The following is a 20,444-nucleotide window of genomic DNA, read 5'->3' as shown; positions in this document are numbered from 1 at the left end:
GACAACACATGCGAAATGCTATCTGCCAGGAAAGGTCACTGAAAACGAGCCCAGGCTCTTTATTGGGGGCGAGTCACAAACTACAGTTCCAGACTCTCACGAAGCAGGTGCGCAGGCCTTTGAAAGGACAGCAGTTGGGCCCGCTCTGTTAAGTCCTTCTACCCAGACACAAGTCGAATGACTGATTTGAAAGACTAAAATTAACGGAGGATTTTGAAAACAGTTCTACTGAGACCTAACTCATGTACCAGAGGATTCACGCATGTAAAGCATTGGATTCGGTGGTATTTGCTACGTTCACAAAGCTGAGCGACCACCAGCACAGTCGGTTTTATGACACAGTCGCCACCCCGAAGAGAAACCCCGCACCCACTGGCCGCCCCACCCTGAGGACGCCTCAGGGTGTACCCCTGCACCCTGTCCCTGAGAGCCCCTACGCGAATTCTGTCCCTCTAGGTCTGCCTGTGCTGGGCATTTCATAGAAACGGAATCGTGTAATGTGTGATGTTTTGTGACCGATGTCATTCACTTAGCATGATGTTTCTAAGCTTCATCTCTGTTGTAGCCTGGGTCTGTATTTTGAATATAATTAAATGATTAGTACGGCGTCTACACAGATATCAGCAGCAGAGTTCCTAATTTTCTTTGTAACAACAGTAGGTTTTGTTAGAAGCAGCAGTTTGGTAAAACATGAAAAGAAGACTGATTTTCTAAGTGTATCAGTTGTTCAAAGACGATAAGTGGTGGAAATCCGTATCAATCATATGTGCTGCCGAAGCATACGCAGGTGTAAGTCCTTCACCTGTTTGGACAGCAGCTCTCTGAAAACCTTTCACACGGAGCACAGTGGTGAATGAGAAAGTGAGCAAAACAGGTGTCCCAAAGTCCCTTTCCTGAAACTGGCGTGCTTTTTGTTACTAGAGAAACTCCTGAGACCTCAAGACTATTTACTTAGCCACAACCCCTTGGTAATCTGGTTTCCAGATTATGAAGAGCAGTATTGATATTTGAATCATAAAATGATAGTGACAAGTAAGGAAAAGGCTGACAGGGTGGTAGACAAAGATGGAATAATGAAGCTTTCGGGACATATTTAGTATTAAGGAAAGTCCATATGCAGTCCATATATTATAGCTTAATATAGTAAAATACAAAGGGACTTCCTGAATTATAAAGAAATATTAAATGTGGTGTACTTTCCACCTCTCTTCCTCTATATCCAGGAGTGTCTTTCATGCTCTTTTAAAATGACTGTATTATTAATAAAGTTTATTTTTAAGAGTAGTTTTACATTTATAAAAAAATTGAGCAGAAGTCGTCCAGTTCCCCCACAACACACACACACACACACACACACACACACACACACACACACAGAGTTTACTCTACTATTAACATTTTATAGTACTGTGGTGTAATTGTTACAACTGGGAACCAGTGTTGATACATTGTTATTAACATAGTTTACATTTGGGTTCACTCTTTGGATTGTGTAGTTCTGTGGAGTTTGACAAGTGGTGCTAATATATATGGTATTGTTTTTAATTCTATATGCCAATTGTTAATTGCTGGTATATGGGAAAGCACTTGCTTTTTGTATATTAATCTTGTATTGCTCAACCTTGCTATAATTGCTTATTAGTCCCAAGAGTTTTTTGCTATTTATTTTCTGTAATTTTCTGTGTAGACAGTCATGTCATCAGCAAGCAAAGATCATTTTATTTCTTACTTCCTGCTCTGTATACTTTTTATTTCCTTTCCTTGTCTTATTGGTTCAGCTGGGATCTCCAGTATGGCATCGACGTGGAGCGGTGGGAAAGGACATCCTCTCTTGTTCCTGGTCTGAGGGGGAGAGTGTCCAGTTTCTCACCGTTAGATGTAACATGACCTGGAGGGTTTTTATAGATGTTCTTTGTCAGGTTGAGTCCTTAGTCAGGACTCCTTTGTCAGGAGTCCTTAGCTGTTCCTAACTTGCTGAGAGTTTTGTTTTTTTTTTTGTTTTTTGTTTTTTTATCATGAATGGATTGGCAGAGGCTTTTTCTGCATCTGTTGTTAAGATCTTGTGATTTTTCTTCTTTAGTGTGTTGACGTGATGGATGACATGCATTGGTTTTCTGGTGTTGAACCAGCCTTACATACCTGGGATAAATCCTACTTGGCCGTGGTGTAGGATTCTTTTAAACATACTGTTGGATTTACAATGCCAATATTTTGTCATTTATTTTTCATGAGAGATGATATCTGTAGTTTTCCTTCCTTATGTTTATTTGGCTTTAGTACTAGGGTAATGCTGTCCCTATAGAATGAGTTAGGAGTGTTCCCTTCTGCTTTTATTTTCTGGAAGAGATTGTAGAGAATTGGTATTTCTTCCTTAAATGTTTGATAGAATTCACCAGTGAAATCATTCATGCCTGGTGCTCTCTGTTTTGGAAGATGATTAATTATTGATTCAATTTCTTTAATAGATGTAGGCCTATCCATATTATCTATTTATCCTTATGTGAGATTGTGCCATTTTGTCTCAGTTATCAAGTTTGTGAGCATAGAGCTATTTACAATGTGTCTCTATGCCCTGTGTTCTGAACCTTTTAAAAACCTAGACTATTTTTTCTTTTTAAGCACTTAGTATCATGCTTTTCCTTTTTAAAATTTTTTAAAAGATTTTATTTATTTATTTTTAGAGAGAAAGGAAGGGAGGGAAAGAAACATCAATGTGTGGTTGCCTCCCGCGTACTCCCCACCAAGGACCCAGCCCTCAACCCAGACATGTGTCCCGACTGGGAATCAAACTGGTGACCCTTTGGCTCACAGTCTAGCACTCAATCCACTGAGCCACACCAGCCAGGCCTAAATTTTTATTTGTTTATTTTTTAGAGAGAGGGGAAGGGAAGGAAAAAGAGAGGAAGAGAAACATTGAGGTATAAGAAATAAATTGAGTGGTTGCCTCTTGCATGCCCCCAAGTGGTGACCTGGCCTGCAACCCAGGCATGTACCCTGACTGGGAATCAAACCAGTGACCTTTCAGTTTGCAGGCTGGCATTCAATCCACTGAACCACACCAGCCAGGACAAAAACCTAGACTATTTCTTATTTGTCTTTCTATCTCCCTACCACCTATCATGTAGTAAGTACTGAATAAGTGTTTGAAATGATTTGAAATAACATAATGAATTTCAGTAGAATTTATCTACCAAATACATATGATAAAGGAATAAAACTTCAGCTACTCTGGATGCTCACAGCTTTATTGGCTAACTACTTAGTAATTAGTAATTAAGTACAAACTGCTTTCTGAACAGAAGAATAATTAAAAACTGTAATGCATAAAGTGATTGCTTGGGGGGAGAGGGGTACAAGGGGACTAAATGGTAATGGAAAAAATATAATAAAGATGGTATATTAGAAAATAATAAAGTAGTGTTAATATTACCTAATATTTAAGCACTTACTGTGTGCCGGTATATGTACTGGTCCATACTGCAGACCAGGCATAGGCCGTATATAGCTTTGCACTTAACCTTCACAACCATGTGAGACGGGTGGAAGTAGCTGCATCTTACAGAGGAGGAAGCCAGATCACATAGAGGCTAAGTTTCTTGCCCAAAATCAATGTGACCCTAGTGAAGTCACCTAAGCAAACACCAAAGCCTGAGCTTTTAGACCGTGTCCTCTACTGACACACAGCTCTACTGTTAAAGAAAGGGGAGAGTCATTCGTATTGTGAGCAGTGGTCTTAGGGTGCGATTATTTTTGAATAGAAGTCAGTCAGTATCTTGGAAAAAGTGGTTAGTACCTTATGCTAATACGGAGTGTCTTAGGAGTAGATCCAGAATTATTAGGAGAGTAGAAAGGACGCACTTAAAATACTGCCCTGTCAGCAATTTGACAACAATGTAATAATGGCTGTTTCGAGAGAGAGTCTAGCGCAGTGATTAAGAGCACAGGCATTGGTGACTTAGATTCAGTTTCCAGCCCCACCTCCCAATAGCTTTGTGATCTCGGGCAAATTGCTTGAGCTTTTTATTTATTAAATGGGGATAAAAACAATACGTGCCCTTTAGATCTTTGTGGAGATTGAGTGAGATAACACATGTGAAGTACTTAGAATGGTTCCCAACATGTATTAATAAATGCTCAGTGAATGCTAGCTGTTGAGAGAGGCTTAATAGCATAGTATGGCTAGGAGCGTAGCTTGGAAGACTTTCACAGGGTTTAACTTCTGTTTCTGCTACTTACTACCTGTAACCTCAGGCACGTAACTTCACCTGTCCGTGACTCCTTTTTCTCACTTACAGAATGTAGCAAGAGTATCTGTAGTTCCTGGCATAGTACAAGAACTATACAAAGTGTTGATTATTTCCTGAGTCAGAGAATGTGTATCTCAGAACATTTATGAACCTTCTATCTGTATGGTTTCAAAAAAGATCAGCCAGAAATACTTTTGCCATCAAGGAAATCTTAGGTAATATTTCTTATAATATAAATACAGAATGAAAGCCAGTATTCGTAAGTGAGCAAAACGGGCGAAGGGAATCAGAAGGGACAGACCTGCAGGTGTCCTGTGAATGAGTCTCGGGGACGTGCAGGGCAGCACGGTGACCGTAGTTGCTAATACCGTGTCGCACGTTTGAAAGCTGGCAAGTCCAGCCTCAAAAGCACTCGTCGCTGTGTCGTGGCAGATGGTAACTAGACGTATTGCGGGGATTGTTTTGCAGGTTATACAAATATCAAATTAGTATTTGTACAGCTGAAACTAATACAATGTTGTATGTCAGGTATGCCTCAATAAAGAAAACAGAGTGGAGTATTAAACCACCAGAAACAGAAGTGTCTAGTGGGAAACCTCATTCCGAAATGTGTAAAGTCTCAAAGCTGAGACTGTGACAGTTCCTGGTGGGGTTCAATACCTTTAGTTTCAAGAGTGCTTTCTATCACCAGAAAGTTCCTCCCAGCCCCTTTGAAAGCCAGGTTGAGCTTTTTACAAAGAGCACATTTTTTTACTCTGGGCCAGTGGTTTTCAGCCTGGTGAGATACCCCTACCCCCATGCACGCACACACACACACACACACACACACACACACACCCCTCGGAGATGGATTTGGCTGCTACCACGCTTTGGGGGAGGAAGAATTGCATGCTACTGACATCTGTTGAGTCAAGGCCACAGATGCTGCTGGACATCCTACAACATGGAGGACAGCCTGCACAACAAAGACTGAACTTGAGAAAACCCTGCTGTGCACCAAAAGCGTTCATGACTTCCCAAGGTCACATATCTGTCATCAATGCCTTCACTGAGGAGAGGGTCTAGATGGCGGACTTAGCAGTGCGCAGCCTCTCAGCTCAGGACCCCTTACCTGGAACAATTCATGTAGATTTTTAGAGCGCGGGTAGTCGGTGACGCTTATTTTTCTCTTTTGCGGATATAGGGGTTGTGAAACAGGATCCGACAGCCAGCCTGCTAGTGAGAACCGACAAACAACTTGTGAATCTTTTGTTGACAGCCTTTTTGAGGAGGCTCAGAAGGTTGGTGCCAAACGCTTGTCTCCCAGCGAGCAGAAGAAGCCGGTAAATGCCCGTCACTTTTTTCTCTTCCAGTGTTTCTCAAAAGGTGGACCTGTCAGCGGGTCCGTGAGGTCAAAACTGTTGTCAGAGTAGTAAGATGTCATTCCCTTGTCACTGTGTTGACTTGGCGCCGGCACTGCGAGAGCGGTGTTGGGAGTAAAGCCGTTGGCACTGTAGAAGGAATCAAGGCAGGGACTCCAGGTCCTGGTAGGTCCCGTGTTCTTCGCTTGCACTTGCAGGGAGACAGTAAACACTGCTTTCAAGCAAGAATGTGCTCGATGAGGCAGTAAAAATTACAAGCTTTAGTAAATCCCAACCCTTCAGTACACATCTTATGAATATTGCGTGACAGAATGTGAAGTGCATGTAAAACATTTCCATAATATACAGAAGTATATACATATAAATTTTTAAGATTTTACTTATTTTATTTTTAGAGGGGAAGGAAAGGAGAAGGACAGGGAGAGAGACATCAGTGTGTGGTTGCCTCTCCCACGCCCCCTGCAGGGAACCTGGCCCTCAACCCAGGCCTGTGCTCTAACTGGGAATCAAACTGGTGACCCTTTGGTTTGCAGGCCGGCACTCAATCCACTGAGCCACACCAGCCAGGGCCAGAAGTATATTTTTAATTAACATGATGCATTTTGTTTCTTACTGCTTTCCAGGTAGATGTAAGTATAAAATTATGGAAAAATGGATTCACGGTCAATGACGCTTTCCGAAGCTATTCAGATGGTGCAAGTCAGCAGTTTCTGAACTCCATCAAAAAAGGGTAAGCAGTCTGTAAATAGAAGGATATGTTCGGGCTGTTTCATTAGGAAGAATCCTTTTTAATCTTGTTTACACATGCCTACACATTCATAGATACTTACAAATTTAGATTTTCATAGGATGGGTTTTCTTAAGAGAGACACCGTTTTAATTTTGATAAAAAGTGTAGGAATTTGAATTCTGATCAATCAAAATCTGACCTAAACGAGTTTACTTTGCCAAGAATTACTTAATACCACGTCCTAGTTGCTACGTTTAATATTTATAAGTACCTTTATAGTCTTTGAATTGTGATTTCTCTTGCACAGGTACCACATTTGTTTATCCATTTACCAATGGAAAAACATCTGGGCCGTTTCCACATTTCTACTCTAATGAATAATGCTACTGTGAACTTTGTGTGGGCATGTGTTTCCGTTCTCTCAGGTCTGCGGGCAGAATTGTTGTGAACTCTGCGCTTAACTTTACGAGGAACTCCCGAGCTGTATTCCAAAGTGACAGTGCCGTTTCACATTTCCAGCCACAATGTACGAGAGTTCTCATTTTTTCATTGCCTCTTGTTAGTGTCAGGTTTTTTGTTTGGTTCTGTTTTCCGGTGATTTTTTCAAAATCCTCACCTGAGGACATGCATATTGATTGTAGAGGGAGGGGAAGGTAGAGAAGGAGAGAAACATCAATGTGAGAGAAACACGGATGGGTTGCCTTTCGTACACACCTGGACGGGGACTGAACCCACAACCCAGGCATGTGCCCTGACCAGGAATCGACAGCCTTGGTTTGTGGGAGGACACCCAACCAACTGAGCCACACCAGCTAGGGTTAGTGTCGGCTTTTTAAAATTACTATTATAACCATCCTAGTGAATATGAGGTGGAAGCTTATTGTGGTTTTGATTTGCATTTCCCTAATAACCAATGATGTTGAGCATCTTTTCATGTGCTTATTAGCCACGTGAATACCTTCTTTCAATGAAAAATCTATCCAAGTCCTTTGTCCCTTTTTTTCTTTCTTTGCCTATGCTTAAAATTGGTTATTTGGCCCTGGCTGGTGTGGCTCAGTGGATTGAGCACCGGCCTGAGAACCAAAGGGTCGCCAGTTCCATTCCCAGTCAGGGCACATGCCTGGGTTGTGGGCCAGGTCCCCAGTAGAGGGTGTGAGAGAGGCAACCACACACTGATGTTTCTCTCCCTCTCTTTCTCCCTCCCTTCCCCTCATTTTACCTGTTTTTGAACTTTATGTAAATGTAATGTGTTTATTTTATTTTTTGTGTCTGCTCAGCTTACTTCAGTGGGATATTCATCCATGGTGTTGCATATGGCTATACTTGGCATGAATTCCAGAAGCAATATAAGAAAGATGGATAAATTTGGTTATGTAAATATTAAAAACACATATGTGCCATGTAAATGGACTACATACACAGTGCTTACAAATCAGTAGGAAAAGGTGGAAAGAATATGTGTTTACACCATCTGATCTACTGTAATACAGAACAGTAGTGTGCATTTGGTAAAAATGAATGATGTATATCTGTATGCTGACACGGGAAGATTTCAGTGGTGTAGCGCTTTAAAAAAGCAGCTTGCAGGTGGTCTGTGTAGATTGATACCATCCACAGCAATATATATATATATATATGTATAACTGTATGGAGAAAAAACATCAAAGTTTTTATTACAGTAAGAACGGTACTATAAGGACTATCACTTTCAAGTTGATATGTGTTTACATTTCTTATGCATTATTTTTTAGAACATGCATGTATTGTTTATTCTTAAATTTAAAAATTTGAAGTATGACACACAGAAAAGTACGTAACTCATAAGCACATAGTAAATAAATTTGTATTATTTCAGATGTCAGAAAAAAATCAATTATTTTGTAAAAGTTTAAGATTCATCATTTGTTAAAAACTTCCCTGTGAAACTTTCCAGTGCCCCTAACAGATCATAGGATTCAACAGCTCTCTGCCCCACTCCCGCGGTGCCCCAGGCACTGCCCTTGGGGTTGCAAGGTGCTCCAGTGACACAGGAGGGGCCAGCGGTGTGCTGGGCCAGGCCCGGGGCTGAGTGCAGACCTGTGTTACTTTAACCTCTCTGTTATAGGGGGGTGACATGGGAAAACAGTTTTAAAAAAGTTTAACGTGTTTCACATTTTATTTTTATTTGTTATTTCCAGAGTAAATCTATACTTTTATTTAAAAATTAAAATGAGAGCTTGATTTTTCTAGTACATTTTTTAGCCTTAGTCAGACACCTGTAAAAATGATCAAATTGTTTAAATTTAGCAGCATGTGGTCATCAAATATCTCATGACTTTCGCACTATTCTAGGTACTGCTGAGTAACTCAAGCTGTTCATGACTTTGTAGTCTTAAAAATCATTCCATGTTGTCCTTCCTGGTTTTTGGTACTCGTACTATTTAACTATCATGTAAATGAAATGCATTCAGTTTTTTATTGTAAAGAGTTTGTTTTATTTCTGTGAGTTTTCCAGTTCGTTGTGCACATAGAGTGTGTTTTTCAGAGGAAGGAAAAGCACCCTGCGAACTTTGTCACTTTGCTTCTTTCCCTCCCAAGGGAACTGCCTTCAGAGTTGGAGGGGACTTTCGATAAAGAGGAGGTGGACGTGAAAGTCGAGGATAAGAAACACGAAGTGTGTGTGTCCACGAAGCCCGTGTTCCAGCCCTTCTCGGGGCGAGGCCACCGCCTGGGGAGGTGAGTGGGCTGCTGGCCCGTGCCGCCCGGAAGCAGGGGTTTGGCTGATACTCAGCCCAGCGTTATTTTCCCAGGCAGACCACAAACACGGGGTCCATCGCCTCCCCCGCTGGAAATAACGTTTCTCGCGTTGACTTTTGTGAGGACCCCTCTAAGTCGTATTTACGCTCGTGTAAATGCACACACGCTGGCACGACAATAAAAATACCTGGGAGGCTTGTTTGACGTCATCAGATCTGTAGGGCCTGGCTCCTTGAGGGCTTTAGGCCAGACTGGACGCATGAAGCATTTCCTCCCCCTCACACCCACCGCACGAGCTCGGCCGTGAAAGCCGGGGTGCCCGTGCTGGCTTTGGGACGCAGGCCTCCCTCCACCCTGCGCTCACCACTGCTTTCAGCGTCGTGTCCTGTATCCCGTGTCTGGACTTGGAGGTAATAACATGAAAAGTGCCTGCTACAGTTGGTGTCAGCATCAAGACCTGCATTTTTAAAATTATTTATTTCTGTTAATGAAAATAAGCTTTATCGTCCAGTAATAAATATGTTCAAAGAGGTAAACAGTGTTAGTCACTTTCTTCCAGATGTTTGCAGTATTAAAACCTTTCATTATTTTCAGAATTTGCAGTCTTCATGATGTCATTATATCATTATGTATTATGACAGAATATGCAAGGAGGTCAGATGTGGGATCACTTTTATTTTTATGAATTCTCATATAATATCCAGATTGGTAAGGTATATACAGATTCATCTACATATATAAAAGTATCTGGATGTGACTTTCAGAACGATCAGAAAATACTTTGTTTCTTTTTTTAAAAGATTTTATTTATTTATTTTTAGAGAGAGGGGAAGGGAGGGAGAAAGAGAGGGAGGGAAACATCAATATGCAAGAGATACATTGATCGGTTGCCTCTCACTTGCCCAACTGGGGACCTGGCCCACAACCCAGGCATGTGCCCTGACTGGAAATCAAACCGGTGACCCTTTTGGATTGCAGGCCGGCACTCAGTTCACTGAGCCACACCAGCCAGGCCTGTTTCCTTTCTTTTACCAAGGACTAATCTCTATAGAGAATTTATAATTTTTTAGAAATTTTAATCTGGAGTGGGTAAAGTCCAAATTATTCAAATATGTACTAACAATATATTTACATAGCATTTTCTATATGCCTACAAATTACTTGGATAGGCATAATTTTATTAGATTTCTATAATCATATATAATAGACATAATAGCATTAATATCTTTACATTATTATTGAGGAAACAGTGTGACTCACTGAAATATTCCCAAAAGCTATACTTCATGTAAAGTGTTTATAGTAATTGCTAACAATAAAGCTTTGCTTAGTGAAAAAAAACCATGCACCTGACTTTGTTGTCTGGATTTTTTTTTAGTGCCACACCAAAAATTATTTCTAAAGCAAAAAGTATTGAAGTTGAGAAGAAAAATAATTTGTCTCTTGTCCCACTAAACCACCAGGAACCCATCACTAGTGTACAGATCTGGCTAGCCAGCGGGAAAAGGATTGTTCAGAAATTTAACATGTCTCATAGGTGAGTCTTTCATTTCATTGTCTCTGTTTTTTTTCCTAATTTTAATTTTTACTTCTTTCATTTAATTCACTCAAGAGTCATTTTAATTAACCAAGCATCTTAATAAACAGTTCTCAAAACATAATTTATCATGACAATAGAAATTCTTAGGCATTAATGAAGTATTTTCAGTCTGTTTTATGGATTCTCATTTCATTTGAATAATTTTCCGATTTAACTGGATACATTATTTTATTTCTTTTTTTAAAAGATTTTATGTATTTATGGCCTGGCTGGTGTAGCTCAGTGGATTGAGTGCTGACTGCAGCCCAAAGGGTTGCTGGTTCAGTTCCCAGCCAGGGCACATGCCTGGGTTGCAGGCCATGTCCCCAGTGGGGGCCATGTGAGAGGCAACCACACATTGATATTTTTCTCTCTCTTTCTCCCTCCCTTCCCCTCTCTAAAAATAAAGAAATAAGAAAATTTTTTTAAAAGATTTTACGTATTTATTTTTGGAGAAGGGAAGGAAGGGGAAAAGAGGGAGAGAAACATCGGTGTGTGGTTGCCTCTCATGCACCCTGTACTGGGGACCTGGCCCGCAACCCAGGCATGTGCCCTGACTGGGAATCGAACAGGTGACCCTTTGGTTTACAGGCTAGTGCTCAATCCACTGAGCCACACCAGTCAGGGCTAGATATGTAAATTTAAAAGAATTCTTTTTAATGTTTTTAAAAATCAGTCATTAGCATTACATATATATCTTTCTGTTAATTGTAGAAGAAGAATCAAAATACAGAAAAGTATTGAAAGAAATTAAAGTCAAATTAAATCCATCACCCAAAGATAATCACTATTATCAGTTTGGTGAATTTTTCCAGTTGTTTATGCCTTTTTAATTTTTCTTTATTTTGATGAAAACTAGGAACATTGTATATATAGGTTGCCTTTATTTAAAAACATTTAAAAGTTCTGGGGGGAGTATTATACAGATGATCAAAAAATATATGAGGTCTGTCCAGAAAGAATCCAGCCATGTACTATGAAAAATAGAGACATTTATTGAAGAAAAATAAGATATAAGAAACACTGTACATAGGACAAGGATGCCTCAGTCCCTTCAAAGTCGGCACCTTGGCCTCACGCAGTTCTCCCGGTCGCCATCAGCTGCCCTGTTGTATTTTCCTGAACCTCAACAATGGTCTGAAATCTCTTCCCTTTCAAAGGTGACTTTAGTTTTGGGAAAAGCCAGAGGTCACAGGGTGCCAAATCTGGGCCATAGGGGGGTTGAGTCACCTGGGTGATGTGATGTTTCACCAGAACACTCTACACGATGCCCTGGCTGGTGTGGTTCAGTGGAGAGCGTCAGCCTGAGAACCAAAAGGTCACCAGTTTGATTCCCAGTCAGGGCATGTGCCTGGGTTGCAGGCCAGTACACAAGAGGCAGCTAATCCATGTAAGAGGCAACCAACTGATGTTTCTCTCACTTCAGTGTTTCTTTCCCTCTCTTTATCCCTCCTTTCCCCTCTCTCTAAAAATAAATAAATACAATATTTTTTAAATATTTTTTTTAAAAACCCTCTATCTGAGAGGTGGTACATGAGTGAGTGCGTTGTCGTGATGAAGCTGCCAGTTACCAGTTGCCCATAGCTGCGGCCTTCTGAATCAACCGAATAGTTTACCTGGAGGGATGTACAAGCTTAATGCAAATTTTGATCCAGATTCACTGCTCCACTCACTTGGTTATTTTGAATGCCACGGCCACACAGTGCACATGCTCACTTGCCAGAGTCTACCACCTCCACTGACTAGTACAGTGAAGTCGTCATTGTTCACACATGCGCATTCCAGTCCACTCTCCCTAGCTGCCAGTTACATTGATGTCGTGCAAATCATTCTCATTATGTTAACAATGGCTGGACTTTTCCCGGACAGACCGCATATATACATAGTTAAAACAATAATAAAATAAGCACGTGGGTACCACCTAGCTCAAAACATACTTCTGGCATTACCCATCACAAGTAGTCACCTGGATTCCTTTTCCCCAAGTGGCTAAAGCATTTAAAAAACTTTGATTGGCCAACAGTATATATTAAGTGATGATTAATCAGGGTTTTGTTTTGAAATTGGAATGTTTAGTCCACTTCTTATAGTACATGCAGTGTCCTGAACTAGTGGGTTTAACACGACCTTCTTGCTCTTTGTTTCCTCCTTATCCCGTGTCTTACTGTTCTGTATTCCTTCTTGTTGCTTCCTTTTGAGCTTTACAGGTATGTGTTTACCCTCTTACAGCTTTTAAGATCTGCATTTTTTATTATCTTAATGTGATTGTAGAGATCATAGTATACATTTGTAATTTTTCCTGCACAGTTCCTTTAATCCTTACCGTCTTCTTACTTCTTATGTGCATATGGTTTGCCATAAATAGCCTTTAGTTATCCAGTTTTTGGTACTCAAATAAACGCACAGGAACCATGTCCTAGCCCTTTTTGGTGACCGCACAGGTTTATTCGAGTGGCAGTTTGTGAGTTTTAGTGAACTGATTGAATGGGAGAATTTTGGCTTTTGCAACGTGCCGTGCTTCATTCATTCTGAGTTGCACCATTGTTCCCATTTTCACATCCTTGCCTCGGGGACGCACCCATTGCTGGCCACGTGGCAATCATGCCACAGTTGTCTCTGCCTTAGTCTCTGCCTCAAAGCCTGCAAACAGGTGTCAGGTGAACAAAAAGCATTCCAGGAACAGTACTAGAGCAGTTTCTGAAAGAGATTCTGTATCACCAACACAACTGATGATTCAGAGGGCGGGTACCAGGCGGAAAAACATGTGCATGAATGACGGGATCTAAAGTGCTTCCGAGGACCCGAGTCTGAATGACGACATTCCAGTATTAAGAATGACTTAACCATTTTATTCGACGAAGCACATGGGCGATTGGATAAATGTTTCTATGAAATTAGGGTAAAGGTGCTCTTTCAATAAATACAAAATGAACTCCTGTGTTACAAGAATATTTTGTCATAGTCTGGATTTTTTAATAATACATAAAATGATGTGTCTTAAAATCAGCGGCATCTTAGTTTTAACGAACCACATGCGTGCTCTCCCCGTACAAACACACACACACTCTTAGGTGAATGTAAGTTGGAGCTACCTTCAAGACTGCAGTCACTGTTTTACACAGTGTTCACTGTACTCCGATCCCACGCGCTCTGGTAAGGATCTTCCTCCTTGGACCTGAGGCACAGCATGGGCTGGGTTTTAAGAGAAACGTGCCTGTCTGTGTAGGGTCACCAGTTGGACCATTTCTGCTCCATTCAGAGCTAGCTTTGTAGACACGCCAAGTTTCTATTACAGAAACTTTGAGATACATAAAAGAGAAGATAATGATTTATCACTTGGTTTCCACTGAACTATTTTTAAGCAAATCCCAGACTTCATGCAGTTTCATATGTAAATATTTCAGTATGTATCTCTAAAAGACACTCTCTGAAAATGTAACCATCACACCCTTGTCACACCTGAGATAATGAATAGTAATTCCTTACTATCACCACGGGCCAAGCTTTGAAAGCCCAAATGATCAGTTCTGTCATTATAATTTGCATGTTCTATGTGATAACACAGGCAGATATCTTCACAAGTCACGACTTTAAATTCGCTAGTTCAGGTTTTCATAAAAGTGTGTTAATAGTTTGTGCCGTTTTACAGGATAAGCCACATCAAAGACTTCATTGAAAAGTACCAAGGATCTCCGAGAAGCCCTCCCTTTTCCCTGGCGACTGCTCTTCCTTTCCTCAGATCTCTAGATGAGACACTCACGCTGGAAGAAGCCCGTTTACAGAATGCTGTCATCATTCAGAGACTCCAGAAAACCACCGAACCTTTCAGAGAACTCTCATAACATTGATTTTTGAAACACTTTAAGTGGAAAGTTTGCAGAGAAATGACAGTGATACGTGGACCTGCAAACCAGAATGGGGCAGAGTTGGGTTTGCTGGACTGTGGGTTCGAGTCCCGTTTCTTTCCTTCCGGATGAGAAGATTTTCAAGTAAGTGCAAGTGAGGAGAGTAAACTGTGGCTGGAAACCATATTCAGGGCACTGTCTTCCGAAGGCTACTCAGAAAAATATACTTATTTTTAAATACCAGTGACCAACGTAAGATATCTGAAAAGACTGTGTCATTTAGTATCTTAATGTGGTACAGATCAGCAGATGTGTTCACAGTATCATCCATTTAAAGATCATCCCCGAACAGCAGTGATTTATTTAAGTGTTAGCTGTCTCCAAATTTTTACATGGCCGTACATTAGAAGTCACACATGGCGGGTGGAAAGCATCCGTGTGGTTACGTCACACCTGAGACGCAGTCAGAAGGCTGGAAGGTGTCGCTCTCACTGCACCTGTGCCTGAGCCTCGGCATGTTCTCGTTCGAATTCTCTGATGGTAAGATGTTCACCTGACAATCGTACCCAAGATGTTTTTTCATGTAAGAATAAAAATCTGTAGCTTAGTAAAAATGTCAGTATTGATCCGCCTACTCACATTTCTACATTCTTGAGAAATGTAATTTTTTAAAAATCCTTTTTCTCTCCAAGAACCCCAGTTTATCCCCTATTTTATTTTCCTTCAAAAACGAGAGGCTTGTTCTTAGCTTCCATGTGGAGTAAGTCATTTGTTTGAGCTACTTAGAACCTAATGTGGTGTTGTCACATTGCTAGTTAGTATTTTTAAATTCATCATGTACTGTGTAGTTTTTCTGTTCTGTACATTAGAGTCAACCTGTGTATGCATCAGAGGGTCATTTATTACATTTTGATATCACCAGGGAAAACACCCTTTTTTCTTAGACTTTAAAACTGGCTAGACTTCCACTATTTCACTGTTGGATTAAATTCCCTTGCCCCAAAGCTAAGTTTAGGAAGCTTTTTTGCAAACGATGTGTCAAATCACATTTAAGGTGAAGAATCCCTTTAGTGCGCCAAGGAACTAAGCAGCCGCTGCTGCGCCGGTCAGCAGCGGTGGTCACAGGGCGCCGGGTCTCTGCCGGGGAGAGGAATTCTCAAACGTTTTGGTCCCAAGACCTTTTGTGGGTGTGGGTTATAAATATATTAAAAATTGTTATCAAATATTTATTCCTTTAAAAGTAATAAATGTGTTAATATAAACATTATTATGAAAAAAGTCTATTTTCCAAAAACAAAACTAAAAAGATTTAGCGAGAAAAGTGGCATTGTATTCTGTTTTTGCAAATGTCTTTCCTGTCTGATGTAAAGAAGACAGATGGACTCCTGTGTCTGCTTCTGCGTTGAGTCTGTTCCGAGATCACACATCGCGTGGCCTCCAGGAAGCGCTACTGTACGTTCATGAGAAGATGAGCAAACAAATAACGTCTTAGTGTGACTGTGAAAATAGCTCTGACCTTGTGGACCCCTGAAAGAGCCATTCTCACAGAGCAGTGATTCTCAGGCCCTAGCGTAAGAATCGCTTGGGAAGCTGTTCAAAATGCCTATTCCCGCTTCTCACCGCGGACACTCTGACTCATCGGATCTGGGACGAATCCCAGACCTCTGCATTTTTCATCTCCTTTGATTCTTCGGTACGGAGTGGAGGAATGGGCCTCCAGGAAACCCTGCACGAAAGCCTCCCCACCCCCCTAAGAAAACAACGCCCTGTGTCACCACGGACCCTGGAAGACCCGCCCCCCCCTGAAATGGGGCTGCCCGTCCTCCAGGTTTTATCTTCGTCCGCCAGTTTGTTCTTAGACCCGTTCCCCTTTGACTCTGAACTAATCATGGTGTAAACCTATACTTTATCTTCTAAAAGCACAGATGAGACAAGGCTGGAACATTTACATGAGCTTTTTCTTAAAGGCTCAGGGGTAACAGAAGGGCTGTGCTCACACAGAACTAGAGGACCTGCTCCGTAAGACACATCTTCTGTGTGAGGTCCACCTGAAGAGTGCTTTCTTTCTAGCTCCCAGCCTTCGGGACGGCAGAGGCCTATCTTTTTATTAGGAAGAGAAGGAGGATAAAGGAAAGCCTTTTCCTTTTGTTACTTACTCTCAGAAATGAACAGGCACGTAATTGAAAAATATTACCAGTGACATTTACATTTGTGGTAGAGCCATCTCTCCAATAAAACAAAAATAATGACATTTTTAAAAATAATGAGGGGACAGTAAAATCCATGAACTTCTCTTTCATTTAAAGTAACATTAAGATGATTATTAATATATTTCCAAGAGTATGTAAAAGAAATGTTTCATATAGGCCTATCGTGAAGCGTTTTATAATTTCTACTTGCATGATTGTAGTCATTGTGTGATTCTCCATATATTTCTGTAAAGGGTCCTCTCATGGGAAATGTTTGCCTTACACCTATAGGAAAGCCTCTTTCTTGGGGTTCCAGTTTATGATTATGTAGCCAGAAGACACATGGGAGGTTCGCCCGTGCGTCCATGTAGAATACCCCCCAGTGAGAAGTTCAGTAGGGAAAGACCTGCCACCAGCAATAGCCTTCATCTTTGTTACCTGCAGAAACGTTCGTTGATGTGAATACTATCCTCAGAGGTTTTCTAAAATTAGAATCATCGGATGAAGCTTTTTACCTGAAATCAGTTGCCCATTGTAAAGTTGTTCATTAAATGTATCGAATATTCAAAACATGTTGATTTTAGAAAACATAAACTGAATTTAATCAAGGGAAAGCAAAATGGAAAATAAACACCTTAGGTGTGAAATATAATTTGAACTAAGTAGTTTAAAATGGTTTTCAGTTTCTTGAAAATCACTGTTAGGGCCGATACATAAACATACATTTCTAATTTTGAGATTCTCATGTATTAGTTAAATTACTATGTATAATCCAGGTTATAAAAGTGATCTTAGTTATTTTATATACTTCTGTCATTCAGAATACTTTTTACTACATTTCATTGTGCTGAAAATATGGTATTTATGCATCTATTTTAGTGCCTTAAAATACTTTGAAAGCAATCCTTTAGTAATGGTTAAAGAACTGTTGTCTTAAGGGTGAAATACTGTTTATTAAAGGATCTGTGAAATAATTTATACTTGTTTGGTCTAAAATAGTTACATGCAGGTGCATTTGTCATTTTTATTTGGCAAACTCGTTCAGTTTGAGAATCTACAAATATTTATTGGGTGCCTTCTGTTTGCCAGGTATTTTGACCAATGTTACTTTTGCTTAATACTCAGAGATGTTAGAATGTGATATTTTTAATACTAACTCGGTGGTTGTGTTTATTTTTTACACCACCCTTTGTGACCTGAGTTGAACTAGCGTGAAGACTCCATGGTAGGGTTTACTCATGTGTTCTTTGTCTAAGTGCAAACCATTTAATTAAAAAATTGTTCATCAAAGTAAATATTCCAACAGCAGTGCTTTATTCAATAGACTCGTATTTGACTGTTTGCTTTAAATGTATTTTTGCACAGGTAATTCATACACATTGTAGAAAATTATAAAATGCAGATATGCTTAAATGATCTTTAAATCACTTATTATTCCACCACTCAAGATAACCACAGACAACATTTTGATGTGCATCCTTTCAGATATTTTTAAGTATATCAATCTTTAGTTTTGTTTTAATTAAAAAACAGACTTTTCGGTTATTATACTGCTAATTTTTGAAATCTAACATACTTGTTTTTAACAGGAAATTGCATTAGGTACATGCCACTACTTTAAGTACAAGAATAGCTGTTAGGAACAAATGCCCTTTATATTAATTACATTTTTGTGCAACAGAAAGAAGGAGGGATTTTTTTTTTTACCCAGTTCAAAATGAAAATTGTAGTATGATGTACAACCAAGTCCAAATACTGGGAATGAAGTGTTGCCAGACCTGCTGAAAATGCATATAAAACGTTTTCATTAAAAGCATATTATGTGTCTAAACAGTTTATGTTTAATTTTCAAGAAATTAAATATTTAGCACATTCATGAACTCATTATGCTTCCACTGCTGACAGGGCTGCAGTCAAGGGAACGGAAGGTACTCATTTCGTATATTAAAGAATTGAAGGCTATTTCACGATATATACAAATATGGAATCAGGTTGTACACCTGAAACTAATATAATGTTAATTGTCAGTTGTACCTCAATTTTAAAAAAGAACTGAAGTGTAGGAAATAGAAGGAATGACTTGCACTAGACTAAGTAGCGGACACTGGAGGCTCCCAGACTCCTGTGTCGTTGACCTGCCAGTCTCGGCGTGTAACAGCTCGAGGTCTCACGATCACATCGGCATTTCACCCAGTAGGAAGAAGCACACTCCTGCCCTTTACAAACAGACAGGCAGGCAGACAGACAAAAAAGACACCTCACTGGGATGTGATGCACATACCTTACGACTCACCCGATCAGAGTGTTCAGTGTATTCACAGGATTGTGCAGCCATCACTCAGTCTAATGTTAGGACATGTTCATTGCTTCTACAAGAAGCTCCCCACCCATGAACAGTCATTCTCCACCCCCAGTTCTAGGCAACCGCAAATCTGTAATCTATTCCTGCACTGACCTATTCTGGACATTTCAGGTCAGTGGAATCACACACCACGTGGTCTTCTGTGACGAGTGTCTTTCCTTTTTATTCATTTATTTTTAAAAAGCGTTATATTGATTCTAGAGAGAGGGAAGAGGGGGGAGAAAGCGGTAGAGCACCATGGGTCCATGGCCTCCTGCACAAGCCTGGACCGCCCCCCCCCACGCCCCCGTGCCCCCCCAGGCTCAGAGCTCACAACCCAGGCATGTGCCCTGACTGGGAATTGAATACTCCAACTTCCGGTTTGTGGGACAATACCTAACCACCTGAGCCACATCAGCCAGGGCTGGTGTCCTTTCGCTTAATGTTTTCAGGCTTTATCCATGTACTTTTGCTGCTGCATAGTAGTCGTCGTATGGAAACACCTACCACCCTTGCTCATCTACCCCTGATGGACAGCTGCGTCATTTCCACATTCTGGCTGCTGTAAAAAATGTTGCTGTGGACGTTCTTGTGTGAACATGTTTTCATTTCTCTGGATTATATACTTAGAATGGTATTGCTGGGTCATATGCTAATTGCACAGTTAACCTTTGAAGAACTGCCAGTTTCCCCAAGTGCCTGCCCTACTTCCCACTCCCACCAGCAGCAACGTCGGATTTCTGCACATCCTCCCCAACACTTGTCTGTCTTTCCGAGAAGAGCCGTCCACCTGGAGTGGTAGCCTGAAGTTTTACATTTACCTAATGACACGAGCGTCTTTTTGTGTCTACAATTTGGAGAAATATCAAAATCCTTCGCTCATTCCTAAATTGGGTTATTTGTCTTGTTACTGAATTGGAAGAGCTATTTATATGGTCCAATACAAGTCCTTATGATTTGCAAATATTCCATTTTGTGGGTCATCTTTTCACTTGGTTGGCATGCAGCCCAAAGTTTTTCGTTTCGATGTATAGTCCGTTTGGGTTTGTGGTGTCCCATCCGAAAAAGAATTATGTAACTCATGCTTATGAAGATTAGCTGCTGGTTTCTTCCAAGAGGTTTTTAGTTTTAGCCCTTGCACTTAGGTCAGTGATACATTTTTCCCTTGAGTTGCGTGTACAATGTAACCCCTTTCTTTCTAAGGACCTATCTGGGAAATTGTGTACCTCTGGCCTTCCTTTGCTGGCCAGAGCTTACGGGGCCACACCCCTGTTTTGTAGGAGGCAGGAAAACGTATATTGCGGGCATCCGATATCAAATTTAGCAGTTTACAAACCTGCTCAGCCATAATCTTAATCTAAACAAGTCAATTCTATTGCTTCGTTTTTTCAAATAAACTTCCTTGCTGACTTTCAC

The 20,444-nt window shown here is 40.6% G+C and overlaps 1 protein-coding gene across 3 annotated transcripts in view; it reads left to right on the top strand.

The window, feature by feature from the left end:
- UBXN2A (UBX domain protein 2A) overlaps positions 1 to 19,994 on the top strand; it is a 30,030-nt gene extending 10,036 nt beyond the window's left edge. The window contains exons 3-7 of one of the 3 annotated variants that reach the window (XM_045844437.1): positions 5,431 to 5,527; positions 6,232 to 6,338; positions 8,916 to 9,053; positions 10,453 to 10,611; positions 14,303 to 19,994. In XM_045844437.1, coding sequence (XP_045700393.1) covers positions 5,431 to 5,527; positions 6,232 to 6,338; positions 8,916 to 9,053; positions 10,453 to 10,611; positions 14,303 to 14,495 — 694 coding nt within the window. In that variant the 3' untranslated portion in view covers positions 14,496 to 19,994. Of the gene's footprint in view, positions 1 to 5,430; positions 5,570 to 6,231; positions 6,339 to 8,915; positions 9,054 to 10,452; positions 10,612 to 14,302 lie in introns of all 3 variants that reach the window. The other 2 variants (XM_045844436.1, XM_045844438.1) reach the window with 2 other exon arrangements.
- Positions 19,995 to 20,444: the final 450 nt, after the last annotated feature.

Source organism: Phyllostomus hastatus, unplaced genomic scaffold, assembly GCF_019186645.2.
Source record: "Phyllostomus hastatus isolate PE091 unplaced genomic scaffold, TTU_PhHast_1.1 phas_contig_402, whole genome shotgun sequence".
NCBI lineage: Eukaryota > Metazoa > Chordata > Mammalia > Chiroptera > Phyllostomidae > Phyllostomus > Phyllostomus hastatus.
The sequence above is the reverse complement of the archived record's forward strand: the minus strand, read 5'-3'. Positions and strand labels throughout refer to the sequence as shown.